This window comes from Chinchilla lanigera, unplaced genomic scaffold, assembly GCF_000276665.1.
Source record: "Chinchilla lanigera isolate Chin_1 unplaced genomic scaffold, ChiLan1.0 scaffold00024, whole genome shotgun sequence".
Taxonomy (NCBI): Eukaryota; Metazoa; Chordata; class Mammalia; order Rodentia; family Chinchillidae; genus Chinchilla; species Chinchilla lanigera.
The window spans coordinates 23,000,716-23,021,431 of record NW_004955425.1 but is presented as its reverse complement, the minus strand read 5'-3'; the positions used below and the strand labels follow the sequence as shown (position 1 = coordinate 23,021,431).

Here is a 20,716-nt window from a genome sequence, read left to right as displayed (position 1 = left end):
ACTCATTCCTTCCAAAGCTACAAGCACATGCTGTCATCAGTTCACAGCTCTGTCAATCTCCTTGTTCAAGTAGGTTATTTTTTCTTGCCACACCGGGGATGAAACCCAGGGCCTGCTGTGCTAATAAGCAAGTGCTCTACCTCTGAGATACACTCCCAGTTCTATGGCTATTTTTAATTAAACCCAAGGCCCCTGTGCTAATCTATGTCCTCAGTTCTTTTTATATATTTTAAAATTTCAAAACAGGGTTTTGCTATGTTGCCAGGAAGGCACTGAACTTGTGATCCTCCTGCCTCAGCCTTGGACCTAGCTGGGATTACAGACATGCACCACCGTACCCGGTCCTATTGCTACTCTTCAGTGTATCCTTATCACCTCGTTCTGTGCCGTAAGCACACCAGAATTTGGTCTTATTTGTATCTGATGCCATTTTGCTAGCAAACATTATCATCACTAAAACATAACAGCATTCTTGATTTTGATCCCACTACAGTATGTATTTCATTGACAAAGTGACAGCTCTCAAAATGCCCTGCTGATTGCACTCTCTGACATGGTTTGATACTGTCTTCAGTCTTCAGATAATTAACTGTGAGCTAATTCTGGAGGACAGTTCATGATCAATGATTTGTTTTATTACATGAACAATTCAAGAGCAAAATGACCCACATAAAATTATTCATATAATGGATTTTTATAATATTTGGAGCCTACTGAGTTGGGAAAGCTTACCAAATTAGAAGATTATATTTGGAGAGTGTTCTGGATTTGCTATGTACCTGAGATGACTAATAGAAATGACTGAAAAACATTGGCTTTATTACACCACTACTGACAATGAAAAATGAAACCACACAGGATGTCACTGACTTTGATAGCTATACTTCTTCAATAACTAGTAAAATCTCAGCTGAACTCAAAAGTGTCAGGTGTTAACACAAAGTCACTGAAATACGTGGTCTCTTTGGAAAAAATGGCCCATTATTCCTAACTCCCTTACAATGAATCCAGTTTCCTGCTAAAGGAAGGGCGACATCCAGACAAAAGTAACTGTATTACAGACAAAAAGAAAACAGATTGGTGACAAGCAAGAAAACTGCCGGACCCTTCAACATATGAACACAGCATTGTGCCTCCCTTATTTCATAAAACATGAACAGTATTTGGGTGTTTTTTGTTGTTGTTGCATCCTTAAGATGTTTTTGGACATCCTTTAAGATGTAATTTAGACACATGATACTCTGCAACTCTAGAGTAATCTATGGGTAACAGAGTTGAGATAGTGTTACATACAAATACATACTGCATGGCAATGAGTTTTCTCTTAAAGGAGTTCAATAATTGGGAGACAATGAATAAAACATTCATAAAATGTGCCTAAAAATGGAAAAGAAAAGCCTGTAACTAGTACGGAGGCAATGGTATATATTCACATTTTATTTCTGTTAAGGTCATACTATGAAATTTATTATATTTATTTCTTCTATTCTACATAGGCCAACAAAAGGTCAACTCATCAACTTATAATGCCAGTCCAAGGAAACATTAATGCTGTTCTACCATTTTAACCTTTGGATAACATTTCCAACCTCGAGACAATTCATAAATCAGATGCTTGACACTTTTTAAACTAAATTAACTTTTTTAACTAGGTAAAAAAGGCTAAATTACAAGCAATAAAAAAGATCCACAGATTGGGATATTCTGTAATTTCCTGGCAATATATTAAATTCACATAATAATTCAATAAAAATCAGGATACTCTACTCTTGGTCTTATTTATAAAAGTATTTTTAAAATGACATTAAGTATATTCTGAAATAAACTTACTTCAAACTCTATTTTACTGTGGTTGCTTATAAAAGTCTACTCGATTTATCCCCCAGGAGCTGTTTTATTACTCTGTGGAAAATGTAACAAAGAATGACTTCCTTCCCTAACTGACTCTTGGACTATGGGAAAGAATTCAGCAAAGCCAGAACTCAGATGAAGAAAACTGGAAGTTATGCAAGATAATGAGTAAAGAAGCCACAGTTATCAAGTTTGAATTCATCTTAGTGAAAGGACCTTGCTCATCTAAAGTATCATAGAAAGGGCAGTAATATTTGGAAGGTGCAATGTCACATACTTGTGTCACTTTTAATTGAGGTTCAGGCTCAATGTTCAAAATAAATTGGTACATTTAATTCTTAAAGGGTATTTTTATGACAAAATATTAAAAACCACCAGGTAGATGATAAATGGCCATCGTGCTTGGTTGGGCACTAGGACAACCTGAAAAGCACACGCTGTGTCTGTGGCAGCTGTCTCAGCACCAGCTGGCTGCAGTGTGCAGGCACAGCTCACCCTACTGCTACCTCTGATGCCTTCTTCCAAAGGGGGGTTCCTCTGCTTTGCTTTTTAATGTAAAAATCATGCTGATTTTTAGTATTGTGCTGCCGAAGCAAGCACGTCATGCTGATTTTTAAATGGTGGTAAAAATCATTGTGGATAAATACAGTAATATACTATAGGTTATGGAAAGAAAGAAAAGCAGAATAGTACACAACTCCTCAGTCTTCACACCCTTCTTTTCAATTTATGGCATGTGAAAGGAAATGGGCAAAGGGCCTCCAGATATGTGGGATACTGTATTCAAAAAGAGAGACAGATTTTCTTCCTTTTACTACACAACAGGCCCCAAAAATTATACAGGGAATGAAGCTCACCAGGGAGAAGGTGGAGGAAGGTGATGCAGACAGGAAAAACAGGATGATGACTTTGATTCTGCAGATTCCATCTTCTCATCACTACTAGTGTTAAATACTGCAGGGACCTGACTCATTAGGGCAAAGAAATATAGTTCTTTTATATGATAAATGCAGTTTAAAAAGGGAAAACAGGGCTGGGATATAGGTTGGTGGTAGGGTATTTGGGTATGTGCATGAGGCCATGGTTTGGATGCCTGGTCCTGCTAAAAAAAACAAATTCACTCAATATGCTAGCAATCAATAAAGTAATGTTCTATTTTACTTTTTAACTAAAAAACTATCTACTTAATTTTAAAATGAAAATAGTTATCGAATATAAACTTTTAAATGAGAATATTTACCTATTGGATTGAAAGTATGCATCTGCATGCCTACAGGAAGTTTTTTTTCCCCTATGTGGATATTTTCTATCTTCTGGTCAGAAGTATTTTTCAGCGTAATCTGTACAGAGACCATCTTATCACCGAAAATGCAAGGCTGTCTTGGAAAGAAATAATGGGCCGCCAATCCCTTTCCACTCATCCGATGAAGCAGCACGTGTGTTTTCATTGGTACAAAGACAGGAGTACTGACCTATTGTTCATGGGAAAAAGACATTAAAGAATTAGTGGATACAGAAAATAATCTCTTTTAACTTCTGGTTTTTCTAAAGCATTTATAAACCACAATAACAAACTTAGCATGACCACACAGAGATATGTAAAGAAAATGCCTTAGCATGACCACACAGAGATATGTAAAGAAAATGCCTTCAACATAGTATTAAAACATTTTTGTACTCTGCAGGCATATGTTAAAATATTTTGACAATATAAGAAAATAACCTCTGTCATATATTCTCAAGAGTCTGTAAGTTCTTTTGTTAATTTTTTCCCTAGATACTTTCTATATGGCCATCCTGCTAACTTTTTCATTAATGTCAGCTGCTTTTCTTAGATGTTTCAACTATAAGATAATATCACCTCTCAATAACAAACATCCAACACTGGACAGGTTTCCCCTTTAATTTCTTTCACTGGAAAATGAAGAACATCACCTCCAGTGTAAACTGCATTCTTTCTTGGCTGTAACAAAAAGATCTTATTATGAGATTCGGTAATTATTTCTCTTACATTTTCTGAGTATACACCTTTAACAGTTTCCATTTTTTAACTCATGTAGAATTAATTTAGGCATATCAACTCTGCTCTTAATTTTTTTTCTACAAATTCTTAACCAACTGTCCAACATGATGTAATGAATAGCGTTTCATCAATGATTTACAAATGCAGACCTTTTATTCTCACCCTATGATACATTTCTGGGCCTTCATTGCTGTGTTAACCCACTGGATGTTTTTATCTCTTATAGCTTTACAATGAATTATTTGGTAAAACAAATCTTATTATTTTCCCATCCCTCACTATGCTCTCTTTGTAATGGCCTCTTTGTGCTTCCACTGAATGTTACCCTTTTAAAGTCTTCTCTCCATCTAATTTCCACTGGAATCATAGGCAGCACATTAAATGAAGAGATGCTGTCCACTCCCAAAGCATATGGTAGCTGTCTTTTCATCCAACTAAGTTTTACATACAGGCTTGTGCTTAGCATCTGCTGATGTTATAGTAATATTAATAATTTAAAACTGCAACAAAAACCTGAGTTAAATTATATATAAATATAATCATACTGTATAAACATCATTAAAACAGTATTTTCAAAAAGCTCAATTTGTAAGTGTGGGCAAATGAAAATAATCATTATAAAATGTGTAAGAATTTATCTGCAAAATGTAATAATTGCCTAAAATTTAAACTTTGGTTATATAAAGAAATGGGCAACTAGCCAATTCATCCTACTTTAGCTTTTTTTGTTTTTTGTTTTTGAGAAAGGGTCTCCCTATGTAGTCCAGGCTAGCCTTCAACTCACTATGTAGCCCATGCTGGCCTCGAACTTGCAGCGATCCTCCTGCCTCAGCCTCCAAGTGCTGGGATTACAGGCATGCATCACCATACTGGGCTCTACTTCAGCTTTTAATGATAATAAATAGTTTAACCCTTGGGTGTACAATGGGGATCAAACACAGGGTATCATGTGTGTTAGGCAAGTGCTCTACAACTGAGCCACAGCCATAGCCAACAGGCTAGCACTTTTCAAAGCACTTTCACTTCTAATCTTAGTTTCTTTTCCCTGAATAAAAATTACTTTCAAAACTTCTGTTTCAGTGCTCAGGAACTCTAAATTCTACTATTATTATCAATTCTCAGGTATCCCTTAGCGTAACTCTCAACAGCAATCCTCAGCAGTGAACATTCACACAAAGATATACGAGGCATGGCGACAGATAAAGTGTCTGTGTGTGTGTGTGTGTACGTACCAAGATTTTGTATTTATAGATTTACACTCAGCCCTCCCCCACTCTCATGTCATAGAAGCTGTAACAGTCAACCTTAAACACAAACCTTTAGCTGGTTAATTACATTTTTCCAGCACTGCACATTGATTCTCTTAATTAGATGACAGGCACATTGAAGACCCTGTCCAGGTCTTATTTATTCTCTATACTATTCCTGAGATGAAGCTGTTATTAAACATTAAACAGACATTGATGTAGAGTTTCACCTCTGTGGAAACTATAGAGGCAACCTACCTTCCAGGCCCTCCTCTGCTCCTCTTAGAGAGAAACTTTCTTTCTCTCAATAAATTCTTCCTACTCTTAACCTCTGTTGTTCCTAGAATTTATTCCTCAACTTTAGAGAACATGAACTCAGTGCTTCAGACATCTAGTAGGTTGGGAGTTATATTTCCCCTGTATCATTTGGAGGTCTTCCAATGAAATAATTGGATGGAGGTAACAGTTTGCTCTTGTTTCATAGATCCTGAATTGTAACTCACTTATGTAATCAACATTTTTATTCTTCAAATTTTTGTTGTCTTTGCCCACTGCTGATAATTGGTCATGCTTTGTCTCTTATATAATTTTATTAAAATGATGATCAATTTAAGTTCAAAACATGGAAGGTTATGATCAGACATTTTATTCCTATTTTTTGTGTATGTTATTTCCTATTTTATATGTTGTTATGTAACTTGCTTCCCAATTTGATGCCCATTTAATCAATATTACCAAAGGGACTATACTTGTTATAACCTTACTGGTTCACCATAGTCTTGTCCCACCTCATAATTTCCCACTGGATCAATATTACCTAAGTGACTATACTTATAATCTTATTGATTATAGTTCTGTCCCATCTTAAACCCGCCTCCCCTCATGGCTTTGCTCAATAAACACACTTGAGAAGTAGGTTCAGTGGGCAACCTATTTCTGGGCCCCTTTCTGTCCCACTTATACTGAAGCTTTTTCTCAATAAATTCTACCTACTCTTAAAAACAAACTATAAAAGGTTGGGCTATATATAACATCGGGAAACAAAGCCAAAACTGTAATGTAAAAGCAAAGGTGACTGAAGGTTAGAGAGAAGTACATGGACTGGAATGCCCTGTGTGTCAAGGGCAAAGTCCTCTGCTTGGTAGTGCTGGAAAGTGGTGGAAATCTTTCAGAGGGGAGGTTTTAGGTCACTGGGCACAGGCCCTTGAAGAGTTTGTGGGACAGTGGTCTCCTCTTGTTCTTTTCATTTCCTGGCCACAGGGAGGTATGCAGCTTGTTCCACCAGCCACTGCCTGCTGCGATGAGGTGCCTTGCCACAGACCCAGAAGGAATGGGCCCACCCAACCATGGATGGAGGCCTCCAAACCTGGAGTCAAATAATCTTTCCTCTTCTTAAACTGATTTGTGTCAGGTATTTGTTATAGTAACAGAAAGCTGATGCAAGTGGTATGAGCAAAGCACAGCAAAAGCAGGGGTGTGGTTTACAACACCCAGGCATTAGCAATCTAAACATCATCTAAAGTGCTTCAAAAGTACACTTTTAGTCGCTTGAGCTGCAACACAGCTTGGCTGATTTATTGATTCTCTTTGTCTCATCCTGGACTAATGGTCCAAACATTTATTTTGTTTTGTACTTAGTCTCAAAATTGTGAAGCTTTAGTATAACTATTTAGAAAAGATGTTAAGGAAAGTATAAAGGGGAAAAATACAATTCTCTCCATTTTTTCCATATTCAGTCAAGTTCAAGGTTAAAAAGCATCCTCTAATGAATTCCACATCCAAGAAAGGCCCTCGTTGACAATCTTCAAAGGTTATCTGTAATAACACTAGGTCTATGTAGAGTGGTACCTCAGTTCACAAACAATTCTTTCCATGATTCTGATCAGAAACCAAATCAAATATAATGGTTAGGTTCAATGTTGACCTTATAGGGAAATTTGATTTGGCTCTCATCCAATTTGATTTGCAACCAGAATCATAAAAATAATTAAGTTTGCAAACTGAGGTACCATTGTACTCTTCTACAGCATCATAAATGAAATTCTGTGATAATATATGTACAGGTTAAGCATTCCTAATCTGAAAATCCAAAATACTTTAAAATATGGAAACTGCCGGGCGTGGTGGTACATGCCTACAATCCCAGCACTAAGAAGGCTGAGGCAGGAGGATCATTTTGAGTTCGAGGTCAGCCTGGGCTATAAAGTGAGTTCAAAACCAGCCTAAACTACATTGTGAGACAGTCTTTCAAGAAGACCAAAAATAAATAAATAAATAAAATAAAATATGGAAACTTTTTGAGTGCCGACATGATGTAGATTTTAGATTAGAAGTGCTTAACTGGTAAAAGTCATGTAGATATTCCAAAAACCTGAAAAACTCCAAAATCTAAAACCTTCTAGTCCAAAGCACTTCAGATAAAAGATACTCAAGGGCTGGGGATTTAGCTCAGCGGCAAAGTGCCTGCTTGGCAAGCGCAAGGTCGTGAGTTCGGTTGCCAGTACCGGAGAAAAACGAAAACCAAAACCAAAACCAAACAAACAAAAAAAAAGATACTCAATTTGTACTTGTTTAATTTTAAAAAGGGACTAAGTGAAAGTGTTTGCTAAGTTCACATGAGTCATCTTAAGTCAGTACCTAGATAGCCATGTGATTTTTGCTCAATAAAACCTGTGGCCTCCATAAACTCTTCAATACTTTCTCTATATAATACATTTAAACCTGACAGAAAACCAGTATCTTGTACATCAGATTAGCTACCCATACTCCAGAAATATGTATAAAATCTAATATGTCCTATTACCTACTAGGATTCACCACACTCAGTTCTTAGTGGAGCTGGTGTATTCTCACACCACTTCATGATTTGGCCATGGTTAAGATACTCAGGAATAGGGATCTGGTCAAATGGGTCCCTCTTGGGATTTTAGGATTTAGGGCCTATGAAGTTGAGCCAGTTTCTCTGAAGCAGCTGAAATTTAAAACACTAATGTTATCTGTGGCCATGTTTCCTGCCACATTGTTCAGTGAGAGGAAGAAAAAGATAAAACACATGTCAAAGAAACATGGAAGTTCAGCTGGTAACTCTGGCTTGGATGTCTTGAGGCCTAAATTGCTACCTCGCAGAAGCTTAATTTCCCATGAAATATTCTAGCTTTTTTCCTGTACATTCCCTTTTTTTCTTCAGCTGGTCCAAACAGTTTCTATTGTTTACCTCCTCTATCCTATGACTGATTAAGATGAGTCAGATTCCAGGCATAACCAGAAGGGGAAAATGCTTGTCTTTTCCCTTTTCCTAAATCCTGGTACTTACTGGGATGGTGATATCAAAGACTTAGGTCCGGTCTTTGATTAGATCGAACCGAACTTTGCTACCATTTCTGTACATCAAAAACAGAAAAATTTCATAGAGTTTAAGGCTACTTAATCCTGTTTTCCACAGGAAAAAATTGTCCCTGATGAGGGCCATCCTAACTCACTGGAGTTCTATACTGTAGTGGAGCTAGACAGCTAGGTCTACATTAATAAACAAAAGTACTACATATTCTTTCTTTGTCCTGTAATGCTATGTCTCCCAAGGGTGTCTTGAGGAGAGAGGTGATCTTATAAAAAAATTTGGTATTTTAGGGCTCTCTGTCCAAGAAGAGTTACCATTATTTCAAGCACAAAGTAAGTACTCACCACCAATCATTACCATTCATTAATGTATTTATCCTCTCATCTCATATTTACTGAATTAGCTGTGCCAACCAATATATTAAGGACTGTGATAGAGAGACAAAGGTACTCGTCCTTAAGACACTTATTCAGCTTGAGATACCTACGTAAATAAGCCACAGTGATAAATGCCACGACGGAGGTAGGCTTTCTCATTGTCTCCACTGCTACCATACTGGTCTGAGCACTACCATCTCTCACTGGGTTATTCCAACAGCCTCCGAAATTCTCCTTGTTTCTACCCCTGTATCCTACCTGAATAAAACTAAATTGCTCTGTTTAGTCTACTCTGAACACAGTGGCCAGAATGAATCAGTTAAAGTTCTATCATATCACCCCTTGCTCAAAACCCTCCAAAGGCTCCAATTTCATGGAGAATAAAAGCCAAAAATCCTTATGAAGGACTAGAAGGCCTCATGTGTCCAGGCTCCCTGTTGCTGCTGAACCCCCATTCCTAGCACCCCTCTCCAGTCACCGAAATTTTTTTGCTATTCCTCCTGCACACTGTCAGCCCTTAGTGCTGGTTACTTCTTCTGCTCGGAGCACACTGCTTCCAGATACCCACAGGGCTTGGCTCTGATTTCTCACCCCCTGGATGAGCCTCAAAGCACCTGTGTTTCCGCCTTCTGAGTCCCCTTTGCTTTTCCCACAGCCATGTTACACCTTCTCTAACACAATATATAAGACATTTACTGCTTATTACTTAACTTCCCACTTTAATGCTTAATGTATAAAACAGTAATTATACCCATGTTCAAAACACAAAGCATAACTTTACTATTTTAAATGATTATAGAGATTTGCAAACAATACACCTCTTGAGTTGGCTATGACTATATCTGATGCTGAGCGTTCAGTCACAACTTTAAAATACAAAAAATACTATAGCCTTACCAGGGCACAGTGTGGTAATAAAAGGAGATTATTAATACTTGTTGGCTTATGGAAATGATTAAAGTTTTCTATTACATATATGTGCAAAGAAATGAAAAAATACTATTTTTAAAGGCACACGCAAAGAACAGCTGCCTAACTAGAAAGATTATTATGATACAAATACCAGGACAAGATGAAAAACAAGGCTTGAAAACATTAGTTTTTATTTAATTGTCTAACTACTAATGTTCAATGAATTAAAAATTTAGCTTCATGACAAGCAAATGATATGGGTCACCTCACTGTGATTCCTGAAGAAGTAATTAGTTCAGTAGCTGGGATAATGCTAAAATAAAAAGCCTCCCCCAAGAGTTAACAGAACAAAAAGCACCTAGTAACAATATGACAACACTCTACAAATCTCTATCCAGCATATGTTTAAATAATAAAAGTCATTTGTGTACCTTTAGATGGTTTATGAAAATAAGCAATCAATTCTGCAGACACAACATTATTTCTAAAGGAAATCTATGTGACTCATGATGCCTGTAGATACACAGAGACAAACCACACATATTTTATCAGTTTATTACAGTAAGCAAATAAGCGTGGAATGAGAGTGCACATAACTGTCTACTTAGCGCTTACTGAAACATTTATAAGAGCTGTTATCTCCCTAATAACAGACAGACAGCGTGCAATTTTAGAGGGGAGAAAAGCTTCATATTTTTTAACACTTCACTAAAAAGTAACTGAAGAGTGTAAAATGAAAAATACTCTGTGCAGTTAGCTGGTAATGGACCATATTATCAACTCAAGTTAGATTTATAGGATACAAACTAGTCACTAATAGTTATTTTATGACATAGCATGTCTGCTTTTTTTGAGATTATTAAGATTAAAGTTGTAAAACTTCTTTTGAAAATAGCTGTTCAAAATGATTGAATTATAAAATTTAAAATGAGATTTGAAAAATAAAACATGAAATATCAAGTAAGTGGCTTAGAATAAACCTTGTTCAGCCTCTGCATTACTATTTCAAAGATGACATTCCCACATAAAGCTTTATGAAAACAATGTTTTCCAGCCTTTTATGCTTTAATCTATATTTAGTTACTCAATCATTTATAAGTATTATCAATCTATTCTGCTTTTGAATTTCAAAAAAATGAAGACTTGCAGTATATAAAATGCTCTTTTTATATCTAGTTTGTTCAGCTTATTTTATAGCTGTATCTATTTAAACATGATTTATAAAAATATAAAAATGAGGACGTAAGAAAAGAGGCATAAACAGAGGAAAGCTTCATGTTTAAAATTAGTGCTTTAAAAAAATAAATTAGTGCTTTTTAAACCAAATGCATGTCTCACTTGATGAGTTATGAAGCCGAAAGCCACAGTACTGTCTCTTTTACCCAGTAAAATGTAGAAAATGAGTTTTAATTTAACCATCAATTCATTGAATTAAGTCTAGTACCTAATACAGATTATAGATTAAAAAAGCAAAGGGCAAATTTGTTTAATTCTTACCTTTAAGCAGAGACTCAAAGAACTATATTTGAATCTTCTGGCAAATATTACTTTATCATTCTTTATCTATCTGTCTTCCTTAGGTATGTGCAATCTAGCTATTCTAGAAACTGTTATAATTTCTCAATTTTTCAGTGATCGGTCTATATTATAAAACATAAGACTTTCTCATCTCTTATTTTTGGTAAGAACATATATTAAAATGTATTTGTGGAAAGATCTGAACACACTGTGAACACTTAATGAATACATTAATTTATACATGGTATTAACCAGGCACCAGCAAACAATGCCTGGAGCCAAACCTGGTCCACTATGTGTTTCTGTACAACCTGTGAATTTTTAAATGGTAGATAAGAAAAATAACATTCTTTTTGTTTTTGTTTTTTTGAGACAGAGTCTTGCTGTACAGTTCAGGCCGGCTGTGAGCTCACTCTGTAATCCATGCTGGTCTTGAACTCACAACGATCCTCCTGCCTCAGCCTCCCGAGTGCTGGGATTACAGGCGTGTGCCACCACGCCCGGCTAAAAATAACATTTTTGTTGCATTAAAAATACTTAAGTTTGGTTCAGTGGCGCACACCTGTAATTCTAGCTACTTGGGAAGCTGAGGCAGAAGTATCCCCTAAAAAATATTTTAAAAGGTGGGGATGTAGGCCAGTGCAAAGGTCCCGGTTTCACTCCCTAGTACACCCTCCCCAAAGTTCTGTATATGAATTCATATTTCAGTGTCTCCAAGTTTTTCTGGAACACAGACACATTCATTTATATGCCGGCTGCTTTTATACCACAATGGCAGGGTTAAACAGTTATAGACAATATTTATTGTCTGACTCTACTAAAAAAAAAAGTGGCTGGAGCTGGGTGATAGTTAGTGGCAGAGGACTTGGGCAGGCATTGGGTGTAATTCCCAACACTGCACCCCTGCAAAGAAAAAAGCTGATCCTTGGATATATTTTATTTTGGTTTTGAGATGAAGAGGGAACTACTCTATAATAACATTCTATTCTTTCCACTTCCCAAAGACAAATCTATAAACTTTATTCTCAGTACATTTAATGCTTTTTATAAAGTTAAAATCCATAATGTTGTATATATATTTCATGTACCTTTTCCATGGAAAGCTAGAACCATGGACAGAGGCAAATTACACTATCCACGGATATATTTCCTTCTGACTTTTGCTTTAACAGTGCTAATAAATTACAAAGCGAGGGCCGGGGATATAGCTCAGCGGCACAGTGCCTGCCTGGAAAGCACAAGGTCATGAGTTTGATTCCTGGTACCAAAAAAACCCCCCCAAAAACAAATACAAAGCGATAGTGATCAAAACAGCATGATGCGGGCACATAACCAGACACAGGGATCAATGGAACCGAACTGAGGATGCAGAAGCAACCCCAGACAGCTTTAGCTGTCTGATCTTTGACAAAGGGCCAAAAATGTGCTGGAGAAAAGACAGCCTCTGAGCAACGGGAAAAACTAGTTAACCTAGAAAAATGAATCCAGACCCTCATCTCTTACCATGTAATAAAATCATATAAAAATGGATCAAAGACCCAGGGAAAAAACAAACACTGAATCTGGCTGAAGATAAAACAGGTAAAAAAGACTTTCTGAACAGAGTCCCAAATGAACAGAAATAATGCCAAGAGTCAATAAATGGAATTATTTTTAAGTTAAACACTTCTGCAAAGGAAACGAACAACAGAGTGAAGAAATAACTTACAGAAAAACTTTGCCAGCTATGCCTTAGACAGAGGACTGGTATCTAGAGTATACAGAGAACTGAGAAAGAAAAACCAGATGCTCCCAAATAAAAAGCCTAATTAAAAAAGGAGCAACTGAAATGAACGGACACTTCTCAAATAAAGATGTACAAATGGCCAATAGGTACATGATAAAATGTTCAGCATCTCTGGCCATTAGAGAAATGCAAATCAAAACAACACTGACAGCCAGGCGTGGTGGCGCACACCTGTAATCCCAGCACTTGGGAGGCTGAGACAGGAGGATCGTTCTGAGTTCGAGACCAGCCTAGGCTACAAAGTGAGCTCAAGGCCAGCCTGAACTGCATAGCAAGACCCTGTCTCAAAAAGACAAAACAAAACAAAACAAAAAAACAAAACAAAACCAAAAAACCACCCCAAAGCACTGAGATTACATCCTACTCCAGAAAGAATAGCTGTCAAGAACTCAAAAAGGGCTGTTGTGCGGTGGAGCTGGGGGTAGGTGTATTCTACAATGTTGGTGAGAATGTAAACTGTTACAACCACTGTGGAAATCTGTACACAGATTCCTCAAAAACCTGAATATAGAAATTCCATTTGACTCAGGTATACCTCTCCTGGGTATTTTCTCTAAAGTGCTAAAGTCATCATAGTATACTATACATGTATACCCATGTTTATAGTATCACAATTCATAATAACTGAATCTTGAAAGCAGTCTATATGTCCTTCAACAGATGAATGGATAAAGAAAATGTAGTCACACGAGCTTAAGTATCATTTATATCTGTCATTTGAGTAAGGCAAAGTACAAAAGGTACAATAAGGGATGGATAGAAGGAGACAAGGGGGAGGGGGAGGGGAGTAAGTAGAATAAAGGCATGCCATGTGCAGGAACTGGATAACCTCAATGAATGTAAACAGCATGTCATACACATGAGCTAAGTAATAATATCAACAAGAATGAAAATGACGGGTGCAACCACTGTGGAAATCAGTGTGGAGATTCCCCAATAAACTAGGATTACAGGTCCCATTCAAGCCAGCTATTTCCCTTTGGGTATTTTTCCAGAACTGAAAACATCATACCACAGCGATATATGTGCACTCATGTTTATAGCAGTGCAATTTGTAATAGCTAAATCGTGGAAACAACCCAAATGCCCACCAACTAAGGAATGGATAAAAAAGATGTGGTACTTTTAATATAATGGAATATTACTCAGCTATAAAGAAAGATAAACTTGAGGCTTTTATAGGTAAATGGATGCATCTAGGGATCACACTCGTAAGCGAAATAAATCAGACTCACATGTGTAAAGATATTGTCTCCCTAGTGTTAAGAACCTGAAAGAATGAATAAAATCTAAAAGATACAATAGATATTGTGAAAGGGAAAGAAACTGCTCAAAAGGAAAGAATGACGGGGATGAGGGAAAAGAGAAAAGAAAGAAGGAAAAAATATGAATACATATACACAAGATAGCTAAGATAATTGTACTACTAATTTCTATTGAGCTATCGAAAGGAACTGTTAATGTTTAATCATTTGGTCAATCTTACATGCCTATATTTATTTATCCGAGTAACCAATTTGAAGATACCAATATGTAATACAACAACCATTGTTAATTTCCTATCACCTTGCCTGAAATTCTGTATTGCTTTGTTTTTATGTTGTTTTATTTATGCCTGCGTGTCTGTTAATGTTTCAGTTCTTTTCTCTTTAAAATAAAAAAATTAAAATAAAAACAAAACTGGGGAAAGGGGATTTACAGGAGGAGGGCAGGGGCAGGAGGGAAGGGGGTTAAGGAAAAAGAAATCAAGCCGTTATGTACATGCACCCACTCCTCAAGGTGACTGCAAATGGCAGGTACTGCAGACATGTACTGATAAAAAGAGACACTGGAATGTGTGTGAATGTGGAGCACTACTCAGCCATAGGGGAAACTGGAGTCACTTGTAGGAAAATGGATGCACCTTGAGACCACAATGAAAAATGAAACAATTCAGACATAGAAAATTAAATATTGCATGCTTCTCTTATGAGGGAAACCCAAAGTATAAGCAATTTAAAGAACAAAATAAAAGGGAGATGACAGGAAAGGAGACAGACTGTGGAGCTGGGAGGCGTCTGGGATGCGGTGAGATGGAGGAGGAGAAGTGAAAGGGTCGCCGTGCAGCATGTGCAGGCGCCAATCCCTTGATGAATTTGCTTATTATGTATCACAAAGATACAGTAATATACATTTTTTAAAAAATTTATTTTCAAAGTGTTTAACAGAAAGGTTTCAATAATTTTTACAGTGAGTTTCACTAGAACCCAGAAAACTATGCAAGCACAAAACAACTTAGTGTTAAGTTGTCTTTTGACAAGTGTGGTGACCGTTTGATCTGAGATGCTCTCCTGCTTTTCCCTTCACAGTACTCATGATGAGATGTGAAAAAGAGCACAAGCGGCCTCCCCCTGTGCACTGCGGGCAAGCCCGGGCCCATGGCACTATGCCCGACACCCTGCTTACATCTCAACACCTGGGAAAGAAGTTTGATGTCACATTTATTTCTCTCCTGTCTCTATACTACTAGCTGAGTTCAAGCCTTCACTGAAAAATGTTTTTCAAATTGTTAAAGTCAAGTTTATTGAAAATAAATTCAAACAGTACAGAAATAAGGGAAAAGTAAAATCCCCAAGGTTTAACCATAATTAACAGTTCGGTGTCTTTCCCAATCTTTTGCTCCCTCATTACCTCTCCTGCCCACAGTACACAATGGCACTTTAACTGTTCCGTCTTTAGACCCCTCAGAAGAAAAGAAAGTTACTTCCTTCTTGTCAGGCAGAGTTAGGGCTGGCAGTAACAAAACACTAGATATTAAGTTAGAAGAGCTCTAAGCTATTTGATAAGAAGACAATCATTTAACTTCTCTGAGTTTGAATCTGTACACTGAAGGGTAAAAGTGACCTAATTCACAGGATTCCTCTATGAGTCAGTGAGATCCCGCATGTGAAAGCATTCTGATCACAGCAGTGCGTCTCCTTAATTATTATTACAGACAATGTTTACTAGCTAGTGGCAGAGCTAAGACTGGAATGTAGTATTTTTATATGTCACTTCTCCCAAGCAATAAGCTACAATTCCTTTTTGTATAAACATAATGTGTTGCTTTTTGACAAAGAAAAGTAAAGATCAGTCATGCAAGATATGGGAGAAATTTTTTTCCCTTTTCTTCAGAGAATGACAAGAAGTAGGAAGAACCAGCATTTATTCTTTCTTTCCAAATATTAAATGAGAGCTGAGGAATCTGTTTTGAATATGATCTTAATTACAGATCCTTGGATAAAATAATACCTTTCAAAAAAATCAATAAAATGAGATTGAAATTGTTTTCCCGACGTCAGTTACTTAATAAACCATGTATTTTAAAGTAGCTTTCCAGTGACACTAGTTTCATAAGCATAGATCACAAGGCAAAGGAACCTCAAGAGAAGTCTGAATGCCAAAACATCACCGAAGGATTACCTTGAAATGGTACCATACACTTCTTTACTTCATCAGGAGTACACTATTAAAAAACTTCTGTATCTACTTTTAGTGCTAAAATTACAGAATCCCACTTCCATGCTAATTTTAAATAATTAACGTGTAGTATTTGCACATGTGGAAAGGCTCAATTTAGAATAATATATCACTTTACAAAAAACCGAAGGAATGGAGATAACCTGGGAAAACGGGGTGGAATATTAGCCCGTATGTCAAGTGATGTCGTTTACTGTTTTAACTCAACCATATACTAACTAGTAAGACCTCAGCTAAATCATAACCTCACTAAGCTTGTGTTTTTCTCTTCTGTAAAATGGGGCTAACTGTACATATCGTGTCTGTTCCAATGAACTATTGAGAAGATCAAAAGAGACTTTATATGTGAAATTGACGTTCAAACTGTAAAAAAAGTTCAATAAAGGTCATTTTGGGGATTATTAGTAAATTGAGTTTTCAGTCAACACTAAAGCACCAATCTGTCAGATAACAAAGAAGCATGAGGTTAAAAGAACATACATATCAAAAAAGCTGAATCACCTTGGAAAAAGGCTTTTATGACAATATTGCTCACTTATTGATAGTACCATCCAAAGGCCTTTAAAAAAGTAATCCTTTCCTCCACGTCTTTTTCCCCTGTTAGTTGTGGGTAAAGAAGATTGTTCTCTAAAAGGTTTCTAAATGATGTTGATGTTAAAAAATATAGGATCACCATTTAACAGCCTTTTAAAGAGCAGTCCCTAGTATGGTCCTTGTTAACAACTGAGGGAGGAAGGGACTATTTTTTCAAAGGCTTTTAGAGGATGTTGTTAAAAGAATATATAGTGACATCATTTAAAAGCCTTTTAAATAATAGTCCTTCCCTCCCAACTGTAATGTCCTTGGCTTTCATTTATTTTGTACTACAAGCCGAAAATGGACAAGCCAACATATTACTGCCTATAGCAGGCATTTGTTGGATAGAGAATGATGCATTGCTTTTAAAAGGCTGGTGCCCAGAAATAAATCCAAGTCTTCAAGAACGTAGCTCTGCTCTTGCACAGGACACCGCCCACACACCTCACGAAGTTGCAGCACCTTTTGCTTGTTTTCTGAGTATAGTGAAGAAGTTGCCACACAAACAAGAAAGGAGCCACGGCACTCTAAGGAGGCATTCTAAGACTACCTGCAGCACAAATCCAGCTCTACAACTGCTGCCTACTCACTTCCTGTCCAGGGTACAGCATCGTCTTCACTTTCCACTCCGGTTCTCTTTATGACCCTGTTGCCGCCCACTGTTCCCCTTCTTTAAGACTTAACTCCACCAGGAGATGGCAGTGGTCCCTCAGGCCTCCTCTTCATGCTCAGCTCTCAAGAAGGGGAACCCTAGAGCTGACCACTTGGTTTAAAAAGTGAAGTCTGGTAGTAAGCCCTGAGATAGGCTAGCTATGACTGCCAAACAAAGAAGAACTAGCCAGGGAAATAACTGCAGCGTATGAGATAAATTTCCATCTTTTCTTGTGTTGGGTCTCTTCATAACAGTGTCACTTCATTTTAAGAATAAGTTTTAGGCTACTAAACTTTGATGACAAAGTAAGGACAGTTCTCAAAACACACTGTACTTTGATCTTAAAATTTAATGTGTGCCTTACTTTCTGCCTGTCTTACACAGAGAACTTACTTTAGTTTTGATTAAATAATAAATAATTATTTTTTATTTGCCATCATAAATTATGCTAGTACATTAAATATCACATACTATTCATAAGACAGTGGTCAGTTCAAGCCCAATTTGTCTGTTCAACTCTTCCTGATATAACTCCAGGCGCTAATGATCTTACTCTTATTCCATTTGACATTCTTGTAATTTTTACATCCTTCAACTTTATGCATATTCTTTTGTATCATGTTACTAATAAGTGCTAAGCCTACACAATGTACTTTCCTTGCATGTTTTCGCATGATTTTTTGCAAACTACAAATAACTCAATTATCCTCTGTGCTAATAGCACAAGTGAATTATCTAACAACGTAAATCAATGTTTCACTGAGAAATGCTGTACAATTCTGATTCCATCAAAATGTAAGTGTTAAAATTTCTGACTTACACATCAGAAAGACAGCACTAGGAAGAGATGAAGTTTAATTTCATCTGAAAATTTCAAACTTCTCTTAATCATTGCAACTGGGTATCATTACAGTAGAGTAGAACTGTTTCAAGTAGGCATTGCCTGGCTAGGCAGACAGCCAGTCACCAGAGCAAGGCTCCACCTGAACTCCAGAAGCAGGGAGCACTCACCAGGCTGCAATCCCCCTTGAGACCTAACACGAAGTACATGCTTACTTTGGTACTGGGCACTGGCTCCACATGACAACAGCCTGCACAAGTGCCCGGGCTCTCCCTTCCCACTCCTCTGCAACCTGGTAGGGTTGGGCTGAGTACTGGTTCTGAGTCACCAACTTTCCCCATAGGTTTAACAGGTGAGACGTTTCCAGAATAAAAACCCTTCCCCAAAGTCTAAGTTCTAATGCACAGTGCCTGTGAGTAAATGTCATACCACATGGCCCGGGGCAGGGCAGGTCTGAGGGGGAATCACCCTGGGTGAGGGCTGGGGATTTAGCTCAGCGGCACAGCGCCTGCCTGGCAAGCACAAGGACATGAGTTCAATCCCCGGTACTGGAAAAAAACAAAAAAAAAAAAAAAAAAAAAAAAAAATCCCGGGTTAGCTGGGCAGGCACGCGGTATTCACATGGATGCTGTAAGTGAACGGAAGGTAGGGGAGTCTGGTCAGAGTCAGCCACTGCTGGCTTCGAAGATGGAACAAGGGCCATGGGCCAAAGGTGTCCACACCCTCTAGAGCCTGGAAAAGGGCAGAAAATGAGAAACTCCCAACTCCCCGCAGGAACTCGAGTGAACAGAGTCATGCTAATACTGATTTTGGTTCAAGGTCCTATTCTGGACTTCTGACCTCCACAACTGTAAGGTAACAGTAAATCTGCATTGTTTTAAGCTATCAAGTTAATGGAAATATTCTGTATCAGTGACAGGAACTAATAAAGGCATTTATGATGTCTAGCTGAAAACCACTGCTATGGATTCTTATGTTGTAAAACCCATCTGCAGAATCTATGGTATAAATAAATGACTAAATGTATACAATTTTCACTGGCTTCTGTTATCTGAGAAGCACTTCTGTCCAGCTACCTCTCTCTGAAACAAATAAAATAAAAAAGTAAGAAGTTTAATAAAGTTACGCTGAATCTCTGAATGTGAGATTCAGTACCTTGCAACCATTCTTGTAACCGACTATAACTGCTGGTACAAAAGTACCAGGGGTGCTTATGGAAAAAACATAGGTGAATCACCAGACATGTAAGAAAAAATTCAGTTTAATCTTTGTGTCTGACATAAACTTACACAAAATAGTAAAACGTATCTTGGTGGAAATTCCACATATGTGAATCATACTATGGAAGGCATTTGGTTTGTAATCCAATTTGTATATGACATATTGAAAAGGAATTTTTCCTGTATATTTGGCAGCACTGGAAATTCCCTGTTAAGATCCCAAGAGACCTTACATGAGGTGTAATTGCAATATATGGTAAATGTTTAAGTTTTAAAAATATATTAAAGACACACCTACATTAACTGCCCTCAAAATATCTCTCTTTGCCTCAAACATATCCTATCACTTTTACCAATTTAAGAAGCACTTCTGGAAGTCCTTTCTTGTCTCTATGAGGTGTGATTTAAAAAAATATGGCGAGTGCTGCTGCCAAGTGTTGTCCAATGACAAGCAGGATTGCAAAAGCTTTATGGTGTGTCCTTATCTGCTTATTCACCAGATTCGGCAAGATGCTCATCTTCAAAGTCAAAATGATGATGAAAGGTAAACTTCTGAACTGATTCAGAACATTAAGGTAGCCACAACATACTTAAAAACACTCACAAAAGAGGACTTCCAGTACGGCTTCAGCAAGTGGCAAAAACGATGGGGTAAGTGTGTTTGAAGTGAGGGAGTGTATTCTGAGGGGGATTAGTGACAATGTGTTTTTTACTGTAATGAGTTTTTTAAAAATGTAAACATTCACCATATTTTTGATCACACCCACACAAAGATCCCCTATACTCTCCTTGACTCTACCATATGCCTGTACTATTATGATTTGTTTCCCTAAGACTAAAAGACAAGCCTCAAAACTGGAACTGCAACTCAAGCCAGT

General features: G+C 37.3%; 1 protein-coding gene across 1 annotated transcript in view; it reads right to left on the bottom strand.

Moving 5' to 3' along the window:
- Nucleotides 1-20,716, bottom strand: part of Ap3b1 (adaptor-related protein complex 3, beta 1 subunit) — a 258,894-nt gene that overhangs the window by 30,078 nt on the left and 208,100 nt on the right. The window contains exon 23 of the mRNA XM_005386022.2: nt 3,092-3,323. Within this exon, the coding sequence (XP_005386079.1) occupies nt 3,092-3,323 (232 nt within the window). The remainder of the gene's footprint in view (nt 1-3,091; nt 3,324-20,716) is intronic.